The following is a 27,038-nucleotide window of genomic DNA, read 5'->3' as shown; positions in this document are numbered from 1 at the left end:
ATGAGAGCTCTGGCTTCTTCTGTTGGAGAGTGACTTTCCAAGCCAAGATCTGGGGACTGGGTTGTTCATTGCTACTGGAGTGTCATTGCTTGTAAGTCTTTTCAGCAAACAGAGCTATGTATGGATTATAACCCGTGTATATACACACAACTGTAGTTATTTATGAATCTAGACAGATATTTATATTTAGTTAATACCATTAAGTTAAATGGGTTCCTCCTGATGTCTGAACTCTAATCTTGTACCACGTTCTGAGTTCCTTTTAGCCTTCCCACTTTGCTTGTATGTATCCTTGTCTCCATTTTGTATATTCCCTGGTTCCCAGATATGCAGCTCATTTATTTGTTTGTTTGATAGTAGTATGTACATGTACAAACTCATGATCATCCTGCCTCAGTCTCCTGAGTGCTGGGATTACAGGCATGTACCATCATGCCTGGTAAGAATTGATATCTTTATAATGTTGAAATTTCCCATTTAGAGTCTCTATACCTTCATCATAGTCTCTCTCTCTCTCTGTCTCTTTTTCTCTAGTGTTCCTAGTTATTTAATGCATGAAATACTCACTAATCTGACTATTCAAGGCAAACTAATCTGAATAGGAGTCAGTTTCTGACTATCTCTCAAACCCTGTTTCTGTGATGAGGCACTAATGTATCCTGGAAAGTCTGAGGCTATTTTCTTTGAATACTGTACTTAGGAGCTGTTTTTAAATGTTAAAGCTTGACCTATTTGTTTAGTCAGTGAGTTACAACAGTTACTTAGAACAGATGATCATTTTAGTCAGGAGTGTTAGTTTCAATTCTGGTATATCAAGAAAATACTTTTAAAAGTTTTTTTTTTCTTTCATTTTGTTCTGTTTGTTACTACTCTCAGAAATGCCTTCACTGTTCACATTAGAGTCCATCCTTCTATTATGGACTTAGAATTTTACTGTTTTTAAGAAAACTTATTTTTTAATAGCATAATAGCATATAATAGTTGTACGGGGGATACATTGTGACATTTACGTATCTGCTTACAATGTATCTTAGATTCACCCCTCCATAGTTCTCCCTCATCCCTCTTCCTCTGTCCCCAGAATTTTACTGTTTTTGGAAGCAGAGGTAAGAAAGTCACTTCTTAATATTATTGCTGTGAAATTTAAAATATTTTAATGCAGATGTATTTACATAATTTGACTGTTACCAGAACCTTCAGAGTTTTTTTGTTTGTATTTTGGCAGCACTGGAGTTTGAACTCAGGCCCTCTCACTTGTTAGGCAGGCACTCTATCACTTGAGCCACTTCACCATTCTAAGAACCTTCAATTTTTCATCACAAATGTATTCATAAGTTCTTTGTAAATTGTATGTGACTCATGATAAGGCGAGAGCACACACAGGAGGTATGGAGATAGATAGATGTCCTCAATGCAGAGGAACTAATGCAGAAACTTTAAAGCGACAGAGGTCAATAGGAGAAGGGGATCAGGAATTAGTGAAAAGATCAGTTTGAGAAGAATCAATTTAGAATGTAACACATATGTACATGGAAGCAATGCTAGGAATCTCCCTGTATAGCTATCCTTATCTCAACTAGCAAAAACGCTTTGTCCTTCTTATTGTTGTTTATATTCTGTCTTCAACAAAATTAGAGATAAGGGCAAACTGGTTTCTGCCTGGAAGCAAGGGGGTGGGGGGCGTGGAGAGGAGGTGGGGGAGGGGTGGAGGGCGGGGGGGGGGTGGTGGGGCGGAGAGGGGCAGAAATGGCCCAAACATCATATGCACATATGAATAAATGAAAAAAAAAATGTATGTGACTGGTTTCTTTGGAGTGCATTTTATTATTAGGAGCACCTTTATGATGCTAGAGGTAAGACCATTTCACTTATGGAAAATTAGAAATACAATCAAAGTTATTAATACTTTGATAATTCTTGTCTAAGCAAATCTTTGGTGCTGCATCTTATTCAGATCTGACCTTTCAACTTCTGCTACTCTTCTCTTCCTCATCCATTGGAGAAAGAAGAGAAGAGTGAGAGGTCAGAAATTTTGTGGTAAGAATGCCAAAGAACCATTCACACTGGGATCCCTATAAAACTTTTCCTTGATTTTCTACAGTTTTAAACTGTGAGACCTCTCATTTGTAAGTTATTAAATTTTAATATTTCATTAAATTCCTCTTGTAATTTTTGCCTTTCAAGCCCAAGAAATAGAAGTGATAATCTAGTTGATGTGTTTTTGTTCTTCCACAGATTCATCAGAAAACTACATTAAGACAAAGACGTTTGAGGGCTTCTGTGCTTTACATCTCGCTGTAAGTCAAGGACATTGGAAAATTGCCCAGATTCTTTTAGAGGCTGGGGCAGATCCTAACACAACTACTTTAGAAGAAACCACGCCATTGTTTTTAGGTGATGTATGCTATTTGTGGTACAGATGCAAATTTTTATTACTCATCTATTTATTTATTTATTTATTGTTAGAGAAACTGTTATAGAGTGTTCTTTTGGTAAATGTTATACCGCCCTTTGATTTGGAAACTAGAAAGCTATTTTTAAAGGTTTCCCTCTTGTTTTCTATTCTTGAGTGGTGGTGGCAGCAGCACCTGGGGCTTGAACTGTTTACTTAAAGTTTCAAAGTCTGTTCTGAATTGTAGTTTCCTTTGTTTTGTTCCCACTGTAGTTCTGCAGACCAGGTAGTGTTTAAATTGTAGCAGGAGTTCCAAGGTTACCTGCAAATGTTTTGTTTGCTTTTTCTTAGTATTAAGAAATTAAGAAGCTTTTGTGGAAGAAATTCCCAGCTAATCCTTTAATGTTAGTTAATTTGTTGCCTATACAGATGTATTCAGACCTCTTCAATTATAAACTTTTAAAATTCCTTAAAGATGACAGCCAAGTTCTAAGGGGCACACTTTGAGCAATCTTCCCTCTCTGCCTCTTTCCTTTCCTCCCTTCCTTCCTTCCCCCCATTTTTAAACTCAGGGCCTCACACTTGCTAGGCAGGTGCTGTACCGCTTGAGCCACTCTACCAGCCCTTCTTTGTGCATTGGATATTTTTGAGATAGGAGCTCACTTTTTGCTGGGGCTAGCCTTGAACTAGTCCTGCTGATCTCTGCTTCCTGAGAAGCTAGGATCTTCCCTTTCTTTTGATTGAATTCCGGGCCTTGTGCATGATAGACAAGTACTCTATCATTTGAGCCACCCCTAGCTCTAGATTTATAAGTTTCATTAAGAGTATGTTCTTTTCTTTCTTCATTTCTCTCTTTCTTTTGAGACAGGATCATGCTACGTTGCCCAGGCTTGTCCTGAAATGGTGATTCTCCTACCTCAGCCTCTCAAGTGTTACTGTGCCTGGCCTCCCTTTTTTCCCTCTACCTTGCTTTTCTGTTCACTATCCCAGTCCCTTGCTCCATATACACATAGTAAATATTGCAAGGACAGGTTTATAAAAAACTGCTTTCAAAATAAAAATATCTCTTAAAGCAAATGTGGTATATACACATTGTAGCATTATTCAATCATAAAGAAGAATGAAATTATGTCATTTGCAGGAAAATGGATGGTACTGGAGACCATCATCTTGAGCAAGATAAGCCAAGTTCAAAAAGCCAAATATTGCATGTTTTAACTCATACGTGAAATCAAACCTAAAATGATGTTGATATTAACAATAATAATGAGACATAGGTGTAAAAGGGGGACTGTTTGGGGGAGGGTGAAAGAAAGGGTACTGGGGCGTGAAGAGGATTTAAGTATGTTTTATATTTATAAAGCTAACATAATGAGCATAATGTTGGGCTGACAGAGTGGCATAGGTGGTAGAGCGCCTGTCTAGCAAGCTTGAAGCCCTGAGTTCAAACCTTAGTACCACCAAAAACAAAAAAAGAAATAGCATAATGAAACTCACCAAACACTTTAAAAAGCTGGGGGGTGGGTAGAGAGGAAAAAGTAATAGAGGGTGTGAATTTGTTCAAAGTATACTGTTGAAACCCAGTTGTATGATTAATGTATGCTAATAAAAAAATAAAAGCAAAAAAGTTCTTATTTATAAATATATTGAACTCTAAGTGAAGCCCTGATAATTATTTAAGAAATGTTTTTTCTTAGTTTGTTATATATAGAAAACATTGATAAATTGGAGGCTCAAATCCAACCCACTGTGACTTCACAGAACAATTTCTATGGGAACTGCACAGCATGCGCTTTTGGCTTTTGATGGATTGCTTTTTATTTTTTGTTCTTCTGAGTCGCTGCTTATTTTGTGTAACCTTCGGTGTTAAACATAGCAGTAATGTTTAATGAGAACAAAGTGTCTTATAAACAGTGCTATGTGAGGCTGCCTATTTCAATACTGAACTGTGAAATGTGTCGCACGTTAGCTCATGTGGCATATCCTTTATTAACTCTGCTGACAGATTCCAGAATTGAACGCACTGCTGTGTTTCACTTTTCACTGTGTCTTCATGGATAAATGATCGTTCATAAAGCTATTCTTTAAGTGCTAAGGATTCTGAGGGTTAGTGTTCTTATATCTTAATATATATTACGTTGATCTTTATTTTTATAGATATTTTTAGATTTTCACCTGAATGATTAATCATCTTCCTTTGGAATTGTAATATAAGCATTTTTTTCTTGAGGACATGTTATTGAAATATGAATTTGAATTTTCTCAGATCAAAAGTGTGGAGTTCACTAAAGGTTATACTTAGAAACTATTAATTTCATGTTCAAGTGTTTACTTTTATCTGAGTTTATATAGTTGATGTAACTTTTTATTATCTTATATGTCTTAAGACAGTGCCTTGTAAATCCTTAATGTAAGCAGTTGTTAAAAAAAGATGTCTATTATCTTTCTTGTTTTTCCTTCATACAATTAAATGTATTTATATTATCTTTCATTTACTGTCATGTAAATGGAGAGATTTTCAACTCTCAGTATTTAAAGATGAGGGAATCAATGTCCTTATATTGTCCTTAAGTAACTCTCTTCTTTTTTCCCTGCCCTTTCCAGCTTTTGTCAGCTACGTCATCATATTTGCATTGTTAGTGAAAGTATTTTGCTTCTTCTGCATCTTAAATGCTTCATTTGTTTTTTGTTAGTTCAATGTTGAACTAGCTTAGAAATTTATTGCCAGTTGTTTTGCCATAGGGTTTCCAGTATTGCTTGGTTAACTAAATTCTTCCCTTAGCAGAATCTCCTGAAAGAACCTATGGAAATAATATTCCCTGGGATCTTACATGTTCAATATTGAACAATAGTTTGATTAAGTGCAAAACCCTTGAGTTTCACTTTCTTTCCTTAAGAACTTCTTAAATTCTGTTTTAAGTCCATTCTGTTGAAGTCTGAGGACAACCTAATTTCTCTCTCTCTCTCTCTCTCTCTCTCTCTCTCTCTCTCTCTCTCTATAGTAATGGTATTTTTGCATGGCTGTTCTGTATTAGTTTTCTCTGAGGTGTGCTCTACCAATATATAGATCTGGACTTTTAAGCAATTTTAGTATGTCTTTCCAGATATACTAAAATTTTTCTATATTTTAAATATTTGTTCTATAATTATGGTGGTGTTCTTAGTCTTGTTATTCATATGTTGGTTATCTTACCTACTTTTTATGTTTATAATTTTTCCTTTTGAATCCTCTGTCTCTTTTATTTTACTTCTCTTGTTCCTTTTAAAATCCTCTATGTTCCTTTTTAGAAATGTCTATTCTTTTTAGTGTTTTTGGTTTTTTTTTCCCAATTTCATTTGCATTTCCATGATTTTTTTCCAGATCTTTTCTGAATTCTCCACATTTGAAATCTGTCATTTCCTATCATCTATCCATCTTTTACTTGGGCACTTGTATATTAATGTTGTGCTTTTTTTCACAGAGGAAATTGTTCCATTAGCTTCTTTAAAAAAAATACAGCAAAAGATTCAGTCAGAGTTTTCATTCACTTTGTGGCAATATGTTCATGATGAGAGCTCTTGTTTTCTTTTGTTTTTGGTTTATTATCTTTCCTGTAACTTTTGACCCTTTTTCTTACACTTCGTGTGGATTTGTGCTGGTTTCTTTGTGATAGTTCATCTTGGAAGTTTGTATTATTGCCTGACCAGCAGTTTTGAGAAGGTTTATAATGGGAAGGAGCTAGAGCCACCTTCTTTAAAAATTAGCATACATTAATAGTATAGGGGCATTTCATTGTATTATAGATGCATACAGTGTACTTTGAGCAAGTTTACCCCTTCTATTATATTCCTTAACTTTTCTTCCTCTCCCCTTTTAAAACAACGTTTGGTGGATTTCATTATGCTATCTTCATATATTATATATATATATATATATATATATATATATACATATATATATATACACATATATATCTTCATATGTATATACACACACATATATATCTTCATGTACATATATATATATATATATTCAATATACTTTGACTCTTCAGCCCCAGTACCTTCTCTTCTCACCTTCCCCTGATCTCTCCCAAAATAGTCCCTTTTGTGTATTTTAAAAAGAGTAAGTAGAAATACTTACATTGTGCTACAATATCAAAATTCAAAGTCTATTCATTTTTTTTTCGCAGTACTGGGGATTGAACTAAAGGCCTTATGCTTCCTAGGCAAGTGTTCCACCACTTGTGCTGTGTCCTGAAGCCCTTTTGTTTACATTTTTGTTTTTGAGACAGGGTCTCAGGGCTACCCTTGCCTCAGCTAGCCTCAAATTTGTAATCTTCCTGCTTCTGCTTCTGAGTAGATGGGATTACAGATGTGTGCCACCATACCTGGCTTAATTTTGAAAATAAAATAAAAATTCTTGATTTAAGTATTTTTAAAAATAATTTATGGTAGAAATGAAGGGATCTCCTCCACCATACAGTATAATCTGTATTCAATTTAGGCGTCATGGAGTGGTGCTACTCAAAATATCAGATTATTTATATGAGAAACTTGAGCCAGAATGTGAGTCAACATATTATTTCCTTAATCAATAAAGTCCTGTTTCAGGAAGAATATCAGCTGAACTAAGCACAGTGTATAGGGGTATGGTTAGTTTACATTCTGGTAAGAACTTCCTGCCTTGTTGAGTACTGGTAACAAAGTTTGTACCAGTTTGTGAATGATGCTGAGTAGTACTGCTATACAGTCTGCCTGTGTGGCTATCAGTCTGCATCATTGCATAATTAACATGGTTATCTCTTCATTCATCATGATTATTATTGCCATTGGTTATCTAATATATAAGATTTTTATTTGTTAGTATGGCTGAAATAGAAGTGTTATCCTTACATAAATAGGAAGCCTTGGAATTAAGAATAATTGTTTCATATGCTTTTTCTTTGATAGGAATCCTCAGGGTAGTAACTTATTTCTTGCCTTAATATGGATCATACTTACAGAAATGGTGTCTACCAAAAGTGTCCTGTTTTATAAGTGCTACATGAATTAAAAAACTTGAATAAATACTAAAAATTATAGAAGTCAGTGTTCTAGGCCTAGGAGAATGTTCAGGGATGTGTTTGCTAAGTCAAACGTGTCTCTGAATTCTCAGCTGCTGGGGAGATGTATGGAAAAATTATCAATAGATAGAAGGAGAGTAGAAATTTAGTTTTCTGTCTTCCTGCATGTGATTGAAGGATGCACTTTTCTGAATATGGTTTTTGATGTCTGATTGGCCCTTAGACGTCTCCCTGTCTATTGGAAAGCATGAGACATGGCAGTGGCAACATACGGAATAGGACTGGGATAATCACGGTGGCCTTTTTGTTACATTCCTACCATGAGTTTTGCCCATGAAGTCATATATTTTACCGTTAGCAAACATCTTTAAGACTGTTAGCCACTGGGAGGACACAAGGAAATTTATAAGATGGAAGTGTATCTTTTTCATTACAATTTTAGAGAAAGATTTTCTAAGTATCAATAAAATACCACATTTCAGACTAAAGATTAACAGCATGACACACTTTAGTAATTCATCTGAATCTGTAGAGGGTGATTTGACATTATGTAGCTATCCTTAATGGGAAAGCCTCACTGTATAAACAATCTGATTCTGAGCTTTAGTTAGGAAATAATGACTTACTTACCTAGTAACATTCTTGAAGTAATGGAAGCTTCACACTTTTGCTGTGCACATTGCCAGAATGAAGGGTTGCAACTAATGTTTGCCATCAACTGGCATTAGAATGATACTTTTGAATTTTTTAATTAGGCATATATTAGTTATACAAAGAAATTTCATTATAATATTTCTGTGCACACATATAAGGTATTTTGATCAAATTCACTGCAGATCAGTACTAATAAGTTCTGTTGTTTTTGGTATAGACAAAGCCTTAGAAAAACACAAACTTGAGGTTACATAGAATAAATTAGCAGTACTGGAAAAAGATTTCTTGTTATTACAGTGCAGTTTGTTTTCTGGTGCCACCAGATGTCAGTGTAACCCCAGGACCAGAGAAATGCTGCAGCAGATAATTGCTTCTGAGCATTGTTTTTCTTCATAAAAAGGTAGTAAAGAAGTTTTACGTGAACTAGGTATATAAGGGAAGGGTCACCTTACCCCAGAAATGTGTGGAGATGAGCACATACATAATGGAGAGTAGAGCTCAGCAAAGCACATATACAGTAAAAAATTCACACGCACCTCAAATATCCAGAGAACCTCTAGGTAGCCTCAGGACTCTCAGCCTCCTTCTGTGTAAGTAGAGGAGATAGATGGCTTGTTGTTAAACAGTCATTACAGCCCCACTGACGTGATGTTTCTTGGAGTGACTGTCAAAATCTGGGCCTCAAAGTGTATTCATCAGCTTAGAAGTCACCTCACTGTGATTTGCAGTTGGTACAAATTATCTATAGTAATTCTCTAGAACACAGATACATTAAGCATTTTCTCAAGATAATTAATCAAGATAATCAGATTTTTTAAATGTCACCCTTTTAAAAATTTTGTTGTTTTTGGTTGTGGTAGTACTAGGGTTTTGCACCCAGGGCCTCACACTTGCCACACCTCCAGTCCTTTTTGCTTTAAGTTATTTTTCAGATAAGGTATCTTACTTCTTTCCTGGTCGACATATGACAGCAATCCTCCTACCTGCACACAACTGGGATTACAGACATGAGCTATCATACCTGGCTTGTTCTTGGAGATAGGGTCTTGTGAACTTTTTTGCTTGGGCTGTATGATCCAAGTAGCTGGGATCATAGGCATGAGCTACCATACCCAGCCCTAAAAACTTATTCTTTAATGGATGCTATGTTAAACGATGCTTGTTCACTACTCCTAGGTAGGGTTAGTGGTTATGTGTGTGTAGGTCAGCTAAGTTTCTTCTGGATGAGGTCCAGGCCTTCATGAAGTCTTCATGTGAGGCTTTTGAATGGACTTAATGTGCTTTACAGCACAACTGAATTTTGATTTTGGTCAAAAGTCTGGTGTGTGATCAAAGGCTGCTTTAGGTCTCTCCATTTCTTGCTTTTTTTTGTTACTCAGGGTGAGTTTTCTTAGATTATTTCTTTTTGCTTTCTTTTTCCTTCTAATTTAGGGACATGTTTCTAAATTTTCTAAGAAAAACTTTTTTCTTCAAAAATATGAACAGTCTCCCCAGAAATTATTATAGGAAATTATCTCATTATTTTTGCTTCTTTAACCATATGTACTTACACCTTCTTCAGTACTGTGATGTGTTCTGTTGGTGGAGGGCCAGTGTTCCTAGCCTCAGAGCTTCTGGTTTTTCTTTTCTACCGTCTTAGCTGGATGAAGTCTTACAGACAATACCTGTTTGAATTGAAGAGAGGAAAGTCTTTGTTCCCATTTCTCTGGGTATCCTAGACATGCTGTCTTCCAAAGTGAGTTCTTCTTTCTCATTCTGTGTCCCCCAGTGCTGGCTTCTATTGGATGCCTGTATCGAATAGAATATTAGATATCAGATATTATGATTCTGCTTTCCTTTTCTTTCTAGGAACCTATAAAACATTTCTAAGTTCTGGAACTACACATTTCTTTTCTGTCTGTGAACATTTACCACACTTAATGGCCTGTTTCTGATGTCAGGCATGTATCTTTGAGATAGGTATTCTAGGTTAAATTCCATTTCACTTAAATTCTAAACATTCGATCAGTGTTGTCCAATAGAACTTGGAGATGCCCTCTATCTGCACTCTGTTACCATAGTCACTAGTCATATGTCACTGCTGAGCACTTGAAATTAGGCCAATTTGATTGAGGAATTAAAATTTTAATTTTGATTAATTTAAATTAAACATCCACCATTTCATTGGGGTATTATAAGAAGCAGAATTCAAGGCAAGCATTTATATGTGCCATGGAGGTACAAAGTGTTATGAAGGTTAGTTCTGTCCTAATTACTACCATTGTCTTGCTGTATATTCATCTATTTTTATCTTGTCTAGTCTTTAGGGCTCAAAGCTTTCTTTCCTTTCCTTTCTTTTTTTTTTTTTTTTTATTTTGATGGTACTGGGGTTTGAACTCAAAGCCTGTGCCTGCTAGGTAGGTGTTCTACCACTTGTGCCATGCCTCCTTAAAGCATTTTAAAGTTAATATACAAAGCATGACTTTATTGATTAATGAGGATAGTGTTCAGTTAGATTTTTATTCTGAAAATGTTTTTGAAAAATCAGAGTATACTATATGCACATTAAAGCATTTCAGTTACTCAAGTGTTTTTTAAATTCCCATTTTGAAATTCCATCCAGAATGTGTGGAAGTCTTTTTAATTTTTGAATTCATGGACAGTTTCAAACATTTGCCAATGTATGGAGAAAAATATAATAAATTGCTATGTACTTAATACCCAACTTCAATAATTTTTTTTTTTCGGTTTGAACTCAGGGCCTCATACTCGCTACACAGGTGCACGTACCGCTTGAGCCACTCCACCAACCCTTTTTTGTTGGGTTTTTTCAAGATAGGGTCTCATGAACTATTTGCCCGGGCTGGCTTTGAACTGCAATCCTCCTAATTTCTGCCTCCTGAGTAGCTAGGATTATATGCATGAGCTGCTGGCGCCCAGCCCAACTTCAGTAATTCTTAATTCAATATATCGATATTGTTTCACTTACAGCCTTACTCATTGTCCCCACCCCATTATTTTGAAGGAAAATCCCCTTCATCATCTAATTTTTTTTTACAATATTGGTGTTTGAACTTAGGGTCTGCACCTTGAGCCACTCTATCAGCCCTTTTTTGTGAAGAGTTTTTTTAAGATAGGGTCTTGCACACTCCTTTTCTGGGCTGGCTTTGAACCTCAGTCCTTCTGATCTCTGCCTCCTGAGTAGCTAGATTATAGGTATGAGCCATTGGCACCTGGCCTCAGGTGGTGATGGTATTGGGGTTTGAACTCTAGGACCTTGAGCTTGATAGGCAGATGCTCTACCACTTGAGCCACACTGTGAGCCCTTTTTTTCTTTTGAGACAGTGTCTTCCAGTGTAATCCAGGCTGGCCTCAAAGTTGTTATCCTCCTGCCTCAGCCTCCTGACTGCATGTAACACCATTCCTGGCTTATTCATCTTATAATTCAAAACAAAAATACTGCATACAGGATAAGTATATACTTTAAAACAAATAATATGTGCTGTTATTATACATAAAATAATTTATTTATTAACACCAGTTAGTGTCCAAATTTCCCTGATTGTTGTATATCTATATATGTATATTTCAATTTATTGAAACTGGGATCCAAATAAGATCCTTGTAATATAATTAGTTACTATGTCTCGTATGTCTCTTTTAATATAGTGTTTCATCAATTCTGCCTCATGTAATGTTTGTTACCTGTTCATATATTGATTCTGTAACCAAGTGTTTGAAGGATGAGAGGCCATTGATCTTTTAAGGACCTGACAAGATTGATAATGGTGTTTTAAAAGAATGTGACTTACAACAGTTGAGTGAATTTTCCTTCATTCTCCAGATGCCACCTTGTATACAAACTACTATTAATGCTTATTAGTGCCCATGTTATTTGAAAATTCTTATTGGGAGATATGATGGTGATGTTACCGCTGATCTTGATAACAGTATTAAGGACTTTGCAGGTTCATCTTCTGAAATGCCTGGTCCTGTGCATTTACACTCATGACGTGACTTCTTTCCCCTCCTCTTTCTTCTTGAAAATATTGTGTAGTATAAATATCATGTACATGGTCATCCAAGTATCACATGGAAATTTGTTTTATTTGATAATATTCACACTTTTTCATTGTTCAAAATCACTTGAATTGTGGAATTGCTTTTAAGTTTAAAAAAGTGTGTATAACCATATTGTTGAGGAAAAGAAAAGAGAGTTTGGTTCCTAAACTTCAAATAAATGTGCAAGTATGTCATACATTCAAGTTTATATACCCTCAAATAATAAAAAACAGCTCTCTGGTCTTACCATAGTGATTAAGTTGTTGAAGTATTTTGCCATAAAAATGTTATTTGGCTTCTAGCATATTCAGTTATGATCGACATTGATTATAATACACATTCTTAAATTATGGCTATACATTCAAAATTAGGTGAATAAAAATTAATTTCTAATAAAGAGTATGCTGGGACTAGATCATGGAAAATTATTGAAAAATCTGTGAACACTTAATGAGTGTAAAGGAATCTTTCATTAAATTGGAAAGAATCAATTACACATTCTTTTTTTTCAGTACTGGGACTTGCACTTGGGGCCTTCACCTTGAGCCTCTCTACCAGCCCAATTGTTTGTGATAGGGTTTTTCGAGATAGGGTGTCATGAACCATCTGCTGAGGCTGGCTTTGAACCATGATCCTCCTGATCATGTCTCTTGAGTAGCTAGGATTATAGGTATGAGCTACCGGTGCCCGGCTCATCTTTTTTTTTTCCCCCCACTATTTTAGTGGGTTCCCTAGAGTTTGCATTATCCATTTATAACTAAGTTCACATCCAGATAACACTGTACCCCATACCTTTTCTTTCACAGGTAATATGAGTACCTTATAATAACAAATTAAGCCTAGTTCTTCCCTCCTGTGTTTTTCATTGCTACCATTCATTTTACTTATATATAAAGGAAACGTGACTATTGCTGTAGTTTGGATCTGAAATGTTCCCTAAAGCTCCATGTGTTAAAGACTTGATCCCCAGAGGTACAGTACTGGAAGGGACTGGAATCTTTTTTTTTTCTTTTATTATTCATATGTGCATACAAGGCTTGGGTCATTACTCCCCCCTGCCCCCACCCCCTCCCTTACCACCCACTCCTCCCCCTCCGTCTCTCCCCCACCCCCTCAATACCCAGCAGAAACTATTTTGCCCTTATTTCTAATTTTGTTTTAGGGAGAGTATAAGCAATAATAGTAAGGAACAAGGGTTTTTGCTGGTTGAGATAAGGATAGCTATACAGAGCATTGACTCACATTGATTCCCTGTTCGTGTGTGTTACCTTCTAGGTTAATTCTTTTTGATCTAACCTTTTCTCTAGTTCCTAGTCCCCTTTTCCTATCGGCCTCAGTTGCTTTTAAGGTATCTGCTTTAGTTTCTCTGCGTTAAGGGCAACAAATGCTAGCTAGTTTTTTAGGTGTCTTACCTATCCTCACCCCTCCCTTGTGTGCTCTCGCTTTTATCATGTGCTCAAAGTCCAATTCCCTTGTTGTGTTTGCCCTTGATCTAATGTCCACATATGAGGGAGAACATAAGATTTTTGGTCTTTTGGGCCAGGCTGACCTCACTCAGAATGATGTTCTCCAATTCCGTCCATTTACCAGCAAATGATAACATGTCGTTCTTCTTCATGGCTGCATAAAATTCCATTGTGTATAGATACCACATTTTCTTAATCCATTTGTCAGTGGTGGGTCATCTTGGCTGTTTCCATAACTTGGCTATTGTGAATAGTGCCGCAGTAAACATGGGTGTGCAGGTGCCTCTGGAGTAACCTGTGTCACAGTCTTTTGGGTATATCCCCAAGAGTGGTATTGCTGGATCAAACGGTAGATCAATGTCTAGCTTTTTAAGTAGCCTCCAAGTATTTTTCCAGAGTGGTTGTACTAGTTTACATTCCCACCAACAGTGTAAGAGGGTTCCTTTTTCCCCGCATCCTCGCCAGCACCTGTTGTTGGTGGTGTTGCTGATGATGGCTATTCTAACAGGGGTGAGGTGGAATCTTAGCGTGGTTTTAATTTGCATTTCCTTTATTGCTAGAGATGGTGAGCACTTTTTCATGTGTTTTTTGGCCATTTGAATTTTTTCTTTTGAGAAAGTTCTGTTTAGTTCACTTGCCCATTTCTTTATTGGTTCATTAGTTTTGGGAGAATTTAGTTTTTTAAGTTCCCTGTATATTCTGTTTATCAGTCCTTTGTCTGATGTATAGCTGGCAAATATTTTCTCCCACTCTGTGGGTGTTCTCTTCAGTTTGGAGACCATTTCTTTTGATGAACAGAAGCTTTTTAGTTTTATGAGGTCCCATTTATCTATGCTATCTCTTAGTTGCTGTGCTGCTGGGGTTTCGTTGAGAAAGTTCTTACCTATACCTACTAATTCCAGAGTATTTCCTACTCTTTCCTGTATCAACTTTAGAGTTTGTGGTCTCATATTAAGATCCTTGATCCATTTTGAGATAATCTTGGTATAGGGTGATATACATGGATCTAGTTTCAGTTTTTTGCAGACTGCTAACTAGTTTTCCCAGCAGTTTTTGTTGAAGAGGCTGCTATTTCTCTATCGTATATTTTTAGCTCCTTTGTCAAAGACAAGTTGGTTATAGTTTTGTGGCTTCATATCTGGGTCCTCTATTCTGTTCCACTGGTCTTCATGTCTGTTTTTGTGCCAGTACCATGCTGTTTTTATTGTTATTGCTTTGTAATATAGTTTGAAGTCAGGTATTGTGATACCTCCAGCATTGTTCTTTTGACTGAGTATTGCCTTGGCTATTCATGGTTTCCTGTGTTTCCATATAAATTTCACGGTAGATTTTTCGACCTCTTTAATGAATGTCATTGAAATGTTGATGGGAATTGCATTAAACATGTAGATTACTTTGGGGAGTATCGACATTTTTACTATGTTGATTCTACCAATCCATGAGCATGGGAGATCTCTCCACTTTCTATAGTCGTTCTCAATCTCTTTCTTCAGAAGTGTATAGTTTTCCTTGTAGTGGTCTTTCACACCTTTTGTTAGGTTTACACCTAGGTATTTGATTTTTTTTGAGGGTATTGTAAATGGAATTGTTTTCATACATTCTTTTTCCGTTTGCTCATTGTTAGTGTATAGAAATGCTAATGATTTTTCTATGTTGATTTTATATCCTGCTACCTTCCTATAGCTATTGATGATGTCTAGAAGCTTCTGAGTAGAGTTTTTTGGGTCTTTAAGGTATAGGATCATGTCATCTGCAAATAGGGATATTTTGACAGTTTCTTTACCTATTTGTATTCCTTTTATTCCTTCTTCTTGCCTAATTGCTCTGGCTAGGAATTCCAGTACTATGTTGAATAGGAGTGGAGATAGTGGGCATCCTTGTCTGGTTCCTGATTTTAGAGGGAATGGTTTCAGTTTTTCTCCATTAAGTATAATGCTGGCTGTAGGTTTGTCATATATAGCTTTTATAATGTTGAGGAACTTTCCTTCTGGTCCTAGTTTTCTTAGAGCTTTTATCATGAAATGATACAACATCATGAAATGGTGTTGTATATTATCAAAGGCTTTTTCTGCATCTATTGAGATGATCAAGTGGTTTTTGTCTTTGCTTCTATTAATGTGGTTTATTACGTTTATTGATTTTCATATGTTGAACTACCCCTGCATCCGTGGGATGAGGCCTACTTGGTCGTGGTGAATAATCTTTTTGATGTGTTGCTGAATTCAGTTTGCCATTATTTTGTTGAGGATTTTTGCATCAATGTTCATTAAGGAGATTGGCCTATAGTTCTCCTTTTTGGAGGTGTCTTTGCCTGGTTTTGGGATAAGTGTAATACTGGCTTCATAAAATGTGTTTGGCAGTTTTCCTTCCCTTTCTATTTTGTGGAACAGTTTAAGGAGGGTTGGTATCAGTTCTTCTTTAAAGGTCTGATAGAATTCAGCAGAGAATCCATCAGGTCCTGGACTTTTCTTTTTGGGGAGACTCTTGATTGCTGCTTCAATTTCATTTTGTGTTATAGATCTATTCAGGTGATTAATTTCCTCTTGGTTCAGTTTTGGATGATCATATGTATCTAGAAATCTGTCCATTTCTTTTAGATTTTCAAATTTATTTGAATATAGGTTCTCAAAGTAGTCTCTGATGATTTCCTGGACTTCCATGGTATTTGTTGTTATCTCCCCTTTTGCATTCCTAATTCTTCTAATTTGGGTTTTTTCTCTCCTCATTTTAGTCAGGTTTGCCAGGGGTCTTTCGATCTTGTTTATTTTTTCAAAGAACCAACTTTTTGTTTCATTAATTCTTTGTATGGTTTTTTGGTTCTATTTCATTGATTTCAGCTCTTATTTTTATTATTTCTCTCCTTCTATTTGTTTTGGGATTTGCTTGTTCTTGTTTTTCTAGGAGTTTGAGATGTATCATTAGGTCATTGATTTGGGATCTTTCAATCTTTTTAATATATGCACTCATGGCTATAAACTCTCCTCTCAGGACTGCCTTAGCTGTGTCCGATAGGTTCCGGTAGGTTGTGTTTTCATTTGCATTGACTTCCAGGAACTTTTTAATTTCCTCTTTTATTTCATCGATGATCCATTCTTCATTAAGTAATGAGTTACTTAGTTTCCAGCTGTTTGCATATTTTTTGTCTTTACTTTTGTTGTTGAGTTATACTTTTACTGCATTGTGATCAGATAGTATGCACGGTGTAATTTCTATTTTCTTATATTTGCTGAGACTTGCTTTGTGCCCTAGGATATGATCTATTTTGGAGAAGGTTCCATGGGCTGCTGAGAAGAATGTATATTGTGTAGAAGTTGGATGAAATGTTCTGTAGACATCTACTAGGTCCATTTGATCTATTGCATATTTTAGATCTTGGATTTCTTTATTGATTTTTTGTTTGGATGACCTATCTATTGATGATAATGAGGTGTTAAAGTCTCCCACAACCACTGTGTTGGCGTTTATATATGCTTTTAGGTCTTTCAGGGTATGTTTGATGAAATTGGTGCATTGACATTGGGTGCGTACAGATTGATGATTATTATTTCCTTTTGGTCTATATCCCCTTTTATTAGTATGGAATGTCCTTCTTTATCTCGTTTGATCAATGTAGGTTTGAAGTCTACTTAGTCAGAGATAAGTATTGCTACTCCTGCCTGTTTTCGGGGGCCATTGGCTTGGTAAATCTTCTTCCAGCCTTTCATCCTTAGCCTATGCTTATTTCTGTCGGTGAGATGAGTCTCCTGTAAGCAACAAATTGTTGGATATTCCTTTTTAATCCATTTCGTCAAGCAGTGCCTTTTGATGGGTGAATTAAGTCTGTTAACATTAAACCTTAGTACTGATAGGTATGTGGTGATTCCTGCCATTTAGTTGTCTTAGTTGTTTGAAGGTTTGATTGTGTGTACCGAAGGTGAAGTTACTCTCTACTGTCTTGCTTTTTCTTTTCCTGTGGTTTGGTGCTGCCTGTCTTTTCATGGTTAAGTTGGGTTTCACTTTCTGTGTGCAGAATCCCTTGCAGAATCCTTTGTAGTGGTGGCTTTGTGGTCACATATTGTTTTAGTTTCTGCTTATCATGGAAGACTTTTATTGCTCCATCTATTTTGAATGATAGTTTTGCTGGGTAGAGTATCCTGGGGTTGAAGTTATTTTCATTCAGTGCCCAGAAGATCTCACCCCACGCTCTTTTTGCTTTTAATGTTTCTGTTGAGAAGTCTGCTGTGATTTTGATGGGTTTACCTTTGTAAGTTAGTTGTTTTTTCTCTCTTATAGCCTTCAATATTCTTTCCTTAGTTTCTGAACTTTTTGTTTTAATGATATGTCGTGGGGTAGTTCTATTTTGATCTGGTCTGTTTGGTGTCCTGGAGGCCTCTTGCATCTTTATGGGTATATCTTTCTCTAGATTTGGGAAATTTTTCATTATTATTTTGTTAAATATATTACTCATTCCCTTCACTTGCACCTCTTCTCCTTCTTCGATGCCCATGATTCTCAAGTTTGGTCTTTTGATGGAGTCGGTGAGTTCTTGCATTTTCTTTTCACAGATCTTGAGTTGTTTAATTAATAGTTCTTTGGTTATTCCTTTAATTACCATTTCATCTTCAAGTTCTGAGATTCTGTCTTCTGTTTGTTCTATTCTGCTGGATTGGCCTTCCATTTTGTTTTGCAGTTCTGTTTCGTTCTTTTTTCTGAGATTTTCCATATCCTGGCTGTTTTCCTCTTTAATGTTGTCCTGAGTTCACTTATCTGTTTATTCATCGTGTTCTCTGTTTCACTTTGGTGTTTATACAGTGCTTCTATGGTTTCCTTTATTTCTTCTTTTGTTTTTTCACATTCTCTATTTTTGTTGTCTTGGAATTTCTTGAGTGTCTCCTGTACATTTTGGTTGCCCCCTATCCAGTATCGTCTCTATAAAATTCTCATTGGGTACCTGTAGTATGTCTTCTTTTAAATTATTCTTGTGGGCTTCATTGGGTACTTTGGCATAGTTTATCTTCATTTTGTTGGAGTCTGGATCTGAGTATCTGTTTTCTTCATTCCCCTCTGGTTCCTGTACTAATTTTTTGCTGTGGGGAAACTGGTTTCCCTGTTTTTTCTGTCTTCCCGTCATTGTCGTTGGTGTTGTTACTGTCCCTGTATTGTGTACAATTAAGTATTTTCTAGCTTGTAATAATAACAATGGTAATATTTAGAATGGAAAGATGAGCTGAGATGGAAAGCAAGAAGTTAAAGAAATGGGAAAAACAAATACACAGACTGGAGGGAGAAAAGAGAACAGGTATCAGACAAGAAGATTTCAAAGGTATAAACAGGGAGCTTTAGTGTACTAATTGATTGTAAGCTGAACAGACATTAGAGAGACAGAGAGAGGATTGAAAATCAAAAATAAAAAAAATAAAGGTAAGAATAAAAATAAAAAGTAAGTAAATGAAAGAAAAATCTATATATAAAAATGTATTAAAATTAAATGAAAAAATAGAAAATTTAAAAAAACAAAAAACCCAAAAACCTCCAAGTTCAAATGCAGTGAAGTTTCAGTTTCCAATCCTGGAGATGGTGCCTCAGATGTTGTTCTGTAGTTGTCTCATCAAAGGGGATGCATAAAGTAGAACAAAACTACACATACCCGCACAAAAAAACCCTCACCAAGTGTCCCAAGTTCAAATGCAATACAGTTTCAGTAAGTTTTTCAGCTTGCAGGTGTAATTCGGTTGTTCTCTCATCAAAGGTAGGGATACAAAGAAAAAAAAAAAAGTCTGGAGACAGTTCTGAGAGTGGTATCTGCAGCTGTGGCTTGCCTGCCCGCTGCTGTCAGCTGTTGCTGGAGGCGTTATTTATGCAGATCTCTGGGGTGAGCTTAGCACTCACCTGGCCCTGCAGGCTTTGTTTGCTCAGAGTTCTCCTGTGCGGGAGCCTCTGCTACAGCTTTCCCCTTTCCAAGCACTGTGAAAGGTGACACTGCACCCGCGTTCTCAGGCCTGTGTGTTTATTTACAGTTCATGTGGGAAGTGGGTCTTCCCCCCTCTCCTGTGCAGTTCTCCTCCCACCTCCACTTTCACAAGCTTTCCTGCTTCTGATTCGTGGGTGGTGCTGCTGCTCCTGCCACCCGCCATGTTTGTTTACAGCTCACGTGGGAAGTGGGTCTTTTCTCCTCTCCTGTGGAGTTTTTCTCCCTCCTCCACTCTCACAAGCTTTCCTGCTCCTGGTTGCTGGGCGCGCGCCCCGCTCCCGCCACAGGCTCTCCGGCCTGCCTGGCTTGTTTATTTACAGTCCCGGGAAGGATTCCCTTCCCCCAATCTTCGGTGCTCAGTGCGCCCCACCCGCTTTCCCGTGTGTCTTATTTGTTCTTATTGCTTAGTACTTAGTTTCTCTTTTTTCCCGGGTGGAGGTCAGTCTGTCCAGGGGGCTATGCTGCTCTGGCCCAGGCTTGTCTGTGGGAGAACCACGGTATCACGAAGCTCACCTGGTCCGCGTCTTCCCAAGCTGTCTGGGCCCAGGGGCCCTCCTGGTTTCTCCGTTTAACGTGAAGTGGAGATTCTCTGCGCCGGCTGGAGGTGTGGAGGGGTCAAAGTTATGCCTTTTCTCAGTGATTATGCCTGTAAAATGTGTCTCCAGTGTCTCTCCAAGATTTCACTATAGGAGGCTCGCTTTCTGCTTTCTCCCTCTATCCGCCATCTTGCTGCTCCTTTGGGGACTGGAATCTTTAAGAGGTAGAGTTTAGTGGGAATTTTAAGTCATTGAAAGTGTGCCCTGGTAGGGAACAGTGGGTCCCTAACCTCTTCCTCTTTCTCCTTTTTTCACTTCTTGGCCATGAATTGAGTAGATTTGCTTTGCTGTAAGCCTTCTGCAGGATATTCTTCTGCACCACAGGTGCAAAGCAATTTGGGGTCAACTGATAACCACTGTGAGCTAGAATAAACCCTTTGTCTCCCTCTCTCTCTTTTTTTTTTTTTTTGGTAGTACTGGGGTTTGAACTCAATGTCTTATTCTTGTCAGGCAGGTACTTTACCACTTGAGCCACACCTCTGGTCATTTTGGAAATGAGATCTTGTCAACTATTTGCCCGTGCTGACCTCAAACCTCAGTCTTCCCAATCTCAGTCTCCCAAGTAGCTAGGATTATACCATGAATCTGACTGTGTTGTGTATTTTTGAGATAGGCTTGGGCTTTTTTTGCCCATGCTGGCTGCCTTCTGAGTAACTGAGATTACAGGCATGAGCCACTAGCACCTGTCCCATTTCTCTTTATAAATTGGTTATCTCAGGTATTTGTTATACAGTAACAGTTAACTAACAAAAGCATACATACATGCATAGAGATTACATATACATATATATAATAGCATAAATTGTTGAAGTTAGTAATTTGAACAAATTTATCAGTTCCATTGAGTAAAAACAAGAAAAAAGTTTTTATCTTCTTCAATGCTCTTCTTTTCTTTATGAAGATCTGGGTTTTTCTTTTACTTTTCTTTTTTTGGTGGTACTGGGCTTTGAACTCAGGGCCTCACACTTGCCCTTGAACCACTCCACCAGCCCTTTCTTGTGATGGGTTTTTTCAAAATAGGGTCTTGTGAACTATTTGCCTGGGGCTGGCTTCAAACCTTGATCATCCTAATCTCTTCTGCTTCCCCACTAGCTAGGGTTATAGATGTGAGTCACTGGCACCAAGATTGGGCTACGGAATTTTTCATGGCTTGGAGGTTGCTGATGATTGTCAAGGGAGTCACTTCAAATGAATTATGGCAGTGGAATTTGTATGATATTTATGGAGAGAGTGATTACAAGGATTTTTTGTTTTTCATTCATTTCTGTATCTTTAATACCTAGAATATTACATCATATATTGTAGGCACTTAGTAAATATTTGCTGAATGACTGAGTGGGTAAGTGGAGAATGGAGGCTCAGGAATACTACTACTGTCTTTGGGAAGTTTAGTGGTCAAAAAAAAAGGAAGAGAAAATAGCACATTGATAGCAGGAGCAATGGAAGATTTTTTGTTTGTTTATTTCTATGGAAAACAAAACTAAGGTTTTCCTGGTAACTGTAAACTGGTTCAGACCAATTTGCAAGTTACCAGTAGAGCCCAAAAGAGAAGGGATGATGAGAGAAGTTGAAAAGTTGACAATATAAAGAGCGAACTCAGAAGTACAGAAAGTATAGAATTGGGGGTTACCACACAGGTAAAACTCCAAAAAGAAGGAAGCCTACTTCTTCTCTAGAGACAGGAACAACAACAACAAAAGAACAAGTAAACCATGTTTCTACACAGAATACTGTATAAAATATTATGTTACGCATTCCTGTCAAGTTAGCATCACTGATTCAATTGGATGGACTTGAATGTGCCCTTGTCACCGACATGTTTATCATTTCTCTCTACATTCAGATAGCTCTCAACTCCGAGGCACTCTTAATCCTTGGATGTCCTTCTCCACCCTTCCTCCTTCACCTGTATCCCTGCTGTCTCCATAGAATATGAAAGCACACAGCATTATAGATGCTTGAATAGTTGATTCTGTTCTTGGAGAAGATTTGCAGAGTCTATTTTGATGCTGGGTAGTTTTATGTGCTTTTACACTTGCTTTTCTCAGAATGGTTGAGAAAGGATGTCTGTAGAAAATAATGACTCCCTGTTTGGAAGCATGCTATTCAGCACTGTTTCAGGTACCACTCTCCATTTTCATAAAGACAAAGTTAATGCACTACTTCCTCAGGGAGGACTATGGAATTAAATGTAAATGTACTTTTATAAGCTGCTGTTTCTCAATTATTAGCCATTAAATTAGCTAAATTTAGAAATAATTAGCAAGAGCTGTGAAAATCTGCTCATGTGTAGGTTTCACTCTTTGCCATTGGGAAATGTTTTTAGTAAGATTGAGAAATAAGCTATCTTAATGTATTTATGATATTAAGAGTAAAATTTTTTTCTTGTGACTGACTTCTATATTGTATTTAATATTCAAAATAGATTTTTTGACTTTGCTTTTTGTAAGGTCAGCCTTATAAAAACAATCTGCTTCATATATCATCAACAACCTGATAATCTTCAAGTCAGGGCTTGGCTATAGAATTTTTGCCAGCAGTTATTGATAGTGATATATAAATTGGATATGAAACAGATTTTCTTCCTTCTTATCATGACCTCCACCTAAAGTTAGATTGACTTTAGATTGGTTACTGGAAAAAAAAAAAACAAAAAACCAAAAACCCTAGCTTGAAAAGTTGTTCTTTCCTTGGTAAATGCTCTTGATTTTTAACATAGAAATGAAATAAGTAATGTTAAACATCTATGCACTGTTTCGATCATTGGTTACACTTCGGAAACTGCTCAGGATAAGAGAATTTTTTTTATTAAAGAACTTCCTGAAGTCCTTATGGAAGAAATAATCTTTGGTGTAAATTCAGTATATACAATTAGTAGAGTATTAATGGCATGCTACTCATCTTCACATTAATGAGAATACTTCAGTTTTTACACTTGTAAGGATTTTATTTTTTCCTATTGTTTCATCTGAATTAGGATTTTCAAGTGTGATCCGTCATCCAAATGCCTGGTGCCTTTCTAATTTTATGACTGAGAGTTGTTGGTTCTCAACTCCTGCTTCCTGCTCTAGTAGAAGATACAGAATTACTGTGTGCTTGAGATGAAAAAAAAAATTGTTGTGCTGGTTGAGGTGCATTGTAGCATTTACAAAGGTTTTTACAATGTATCAAATATATTATACTTGAATTCACCCCCTTCACTTCTCTCTTTCACCCCCCCCCCCATCCCGGGGCAGAACCTGTTTTGCCCTATTGTTCTCTGATTTTGTAGAAGAAAAAACACAGAAGATAAACAGAAAAACATAATCAAACCTGTTTTTTAAACCTCCTTTCCCATACCCAACACATCATGAAGCTGGATCTTCTTATACCCACCTCAGCTCTATTACAGATACTACTGTATCTTCAAACTTACAATTCAAAGAAGTAATTTACAATATTCACAGTCTATCTCATTAGCTTATGGTTTATGAATGCATGTGTGGACTTATTCTATGTAGTACTACAATGTTACCTCCTTCATATGCAGGGAATATATTCCAAGACACCAAGTGGATGGGTGAAATCATGGATAGCATTGAATTTATATTTAATGTTTTTTCCTATATATGTATATACTTAAGGTAAAGTTTAATTTATATGATAGGTACAGTAAAATATTAACAATAATAACTAATATAAGAGAACATTTATGACAATGTAGTATAGTAAAACTGCCAAGATTACTAAATGACTAATGACCAGTTAGTGTGTACAGTGTGGATATTCTGAACAAAGGGATGATTTATGTCCTGGATGGGAGAGAGTAGAACAATGTAAGATTATATTATACTACTGAGAACAACATGCACTATAAAACTTATAAATTGTTTATTCTGGAGTTTTTTTTTTTATTTAATACTTTTGGACCACTGCTGACTGTGGGTAACTAATACTGCAGAAAGTAAAAAGATAAGGAGAACTGCTGTAGTTCTCTTTTGGCATTCTGCTTTTTATTAACTCTGTGCTTAAACTCTTCTAGGGTGACCATCACCTTCATAGCAAAGTTTTATTGTCAGTACATCCTGGGAAGTTTAACCCCACTTGCTTGTATCAACTTGATAACATGTTCTCCACATAGATTATACATTCCTACTCAGTTACACTTATAAACTGTTACGTGTGCAGGTCTTAGACCAAACGTATTTTTCCTAATGGTAAGTTACATATGTAAAGGAAAGTAGAATAACTTTTGTGCATCTTTTTTGGGGGCTATCCGTAGGTTTTAGAACTATTCCTTTAGAAGATCTATTATAGCAGTGACTTAGGAGTGGTTAGTTTTAGTTATTACAGCCATTTATTCACATTTCTTTAACAGCACTCTTTAGTGTATCATGACTTCCCTTTAGTTCAAGTAGCTGAGATGGTTCTACTATATTTTCATTAGTGGATGTATAACATCATTTTAACAGTAATTTAAGAGTGATTGTTATTTAATAATGGTAAAAAATATCCAAGATGCAGAACTTGCTTTTACTTTGTGAGAGATTCTTGCCATTTTTGATAGAATGGTAACCATAGCAAACCTTTCAACCTTTTTGAGACTGTTTTTCCCGACTGGTAGTTTCTTTTGAACTGTACACCCTTGTCCCCCCTTCCTGTTGCATTTTTAGCAAACTTGAGCCATATCATCTCTATTTTCAGAGAGGATAAATATTTCCTCTTGTTTCCATTACCTGTATGTCTCTTAACAATGATTGAGAATAATTTCGTATGTGCATAGGAAAGTGTATGTAAATGGGCTTGGGCTAAGACAGTTGTGACAGATGTTTAGGAATGATCACAGCCTTGTGAGTTCTGAGGTGAATAAGTGATGAGAACATTGCCAAAGTGTCCAGTCCTACAAACATACCTTTTTGCTGACAATAACTTTTCTGACTGCTGTATTGCAGCTGTTGAAAATGGACAGATAGATGTGTTAAGGCTGTTGCTTCGACACGGAGCAAGTGTTAATGGATCCCATTCTATGTGTGGATGGAACTCCTTGCACCAAGCTTCTTTCCAGGTAATCTCTAAATTTATTATTTCATTTCCATGTAAATTGTGTGTTTTACCCTTTTAAAATGACAGTTCTATTCAGTTTTTCTTCCTATTTGCCTGTGATTTATGATGGTTAGTGCAGCACAGAAAAGGCAGTCTAAATGCTAATGATCATTCTGAAAAGCCAACTGCTATAGCAGCTGTAGAAGCTTTGGGCTAGGGGGATTATCTAAGTTTTTAAAATGCTGATAGCACAGTTAAGAAATCATCAGAATATGTGGGGTATAAATTGATAAAGAGAAATGGTGTATTTTATTTATAGCAGCAGTGTATTTAGAAACTGTGATAGCTCTTTGGTGCTTGGGTTAGTAGACTAATTTTGTAGTACTTTATGAGGATTATAATTCCTGGATATCAGTATTTAATCTGTTTACATTTAATGGGCTAGTTTGAGGTATAGAATATCTGGTTGTTCGGTCATTTCTTTCCCAAACAATACAACTATATTGTTTTATTTTTTTCTTCAAGTTTTCCTTTACTGAGAGGATAAAAAGAGAGAAATATACAAAAGACAATAAGAAAAAAAAAAAGGATACCTTTTGTTTGTTTTCTCTTATTTAAAATATGACTGTGCTTTAGGGAAATGCTGAGATCATAAAGTTGCTCCTTGAGAAGGGAGCAAACAAGGAGTGCCAGGATGACTTTGGAATCACACCTTTATTTGTGGCTGCTCAGTACGGCAAGCTAGAAAGCTTGAGTATACTTATTTCATCAGGTAAGATTAATCTGTTAGTCTTTGCATTGTTAAGATCATGATTTTTAGCTTTATATCTCCTAGGAATGATAATTCTTGACCCATGTGCAAATCAGTTTATGAAATTTATGGTTTTATGAAAATGATAAATAAGAATATATACAAGCTATTTTAAAGCTTTGTTATTGAGTGTCTATTACTAGCAATGCAATACACAGCTACTAATTTATCTGAGAAGGAACATAATGATCTATCACTAAAGCAGGTTTATTGGCAGGTTGAATGATGGAAATGTCTTTTCTTATAGGGACCTGGGCAGTTCCAGCTTTCTACGGTACAAGATTAGTTTAGGCTTAATTAATTTGTTTGATGGTTATTTTGTATATTAAACCTTTGAGTTGTGTGTTTTTATAATTAATCTGATTATTTAAATGGCTTTATTTAAAAGTATGTTTGTACTTTATTATGTTAATAGCAACAGAAGCCTGCTGAAGGTTTCTCTTTGACAACCGTTATACATTCGGTCTTTCCAGAGAAGATGGCATTCTTATTTTGTGTGACATTCCTGGGACTAAAAATGTTTATCATTTAGGGACTTTTAGATTATTCCCAAAGAGTATGTTCTCACAGCACTAACTTGTTCAAGCATGGGTAGTTAAAGGGAGGGAAATGTCACCATATTTGCTTCTGGGCACTTGTTTTTCAATATGTAGACTTTAAAAATTACCTCCAAATAAACAAGACAAAGTTCATCCAGACATCAGGGTGCATATTTCCTTATTTCCTGCTTTTTCCTTACAAACCTTCCAATATTTAAAGTAGTAAAAGGATTTTTACAAAGTAAAAGGATTTTTACAAAGTAAAAGAAAAAAGCATTCATTGTGTGTCAGTTTAAGGTGTTGAGAAGAATCTCTAAAATCATTTCTTCAAATATGTATTTTTTAGATTAAGAATCCTAGGCTTTGAGTATTTAAGTGCGTTGATCTAGAAACTATTTCTGACAGGATTAGGGCTTGGATTTAGGCCTTCTGACTTCTTTTGGTTTTGGCTGAACTGGGGTTTTGAACTCAGGGCTTCATGCTTGCAAGACAGGTGCTCTAATGCTTGAGCCACGCTTCCAG

The 27,038-nt window shown here is 36.4% G+C and overlaps 1 protein-coding gene across 3 annotated transcripts in view; it reads left to right on the top strand.

The window, feature by feature from the left end:
* Window positions 1–27,038, top strand: part of Asb3 (ankyrin repeat and SOCS box containing 3) — a 94,316-nt gene that overhangs the window by 30,687 nt on the left and 36,591 nt on the right. For all 3 annotated transcript variants that reach the window (XM_074049711.1, XM_074049709.1, XM_074049712.1), the window contains exons 3-5: window positions 2,236–2,394; window positions 25,076–25,188; window positions 25,803–25,938. In XM_074049711.1, coding sequence (XP_073905812.1) covers window positions 2,236–2,394; window positions 25,076–25,188; window positions 25,803–25,938 — 408 coding nt within the window. The remainder of the gene's footprint in view (window positions 1–2,235; window positions 2,395–25,075; window positions 25,189–25,802; window positions 25,939–27,038) is intronic.

The sequence above is a fragment of the Castor canadensis genome, chromosome 12 (genome assembly GCF_047511655.1).
Source record: "Castor canadensis chromosome 12, mCasCan1.hap1v2, whole genome shotgun sequence".
NCBI lineage: Eukaryota > Metazoa > Chordata > Mammalia > Rodentia > Castoridae > Castor > Castor canadensis.
This window is presented reverse-complemented; position numbering and strand designations above follow the sequence as displayed.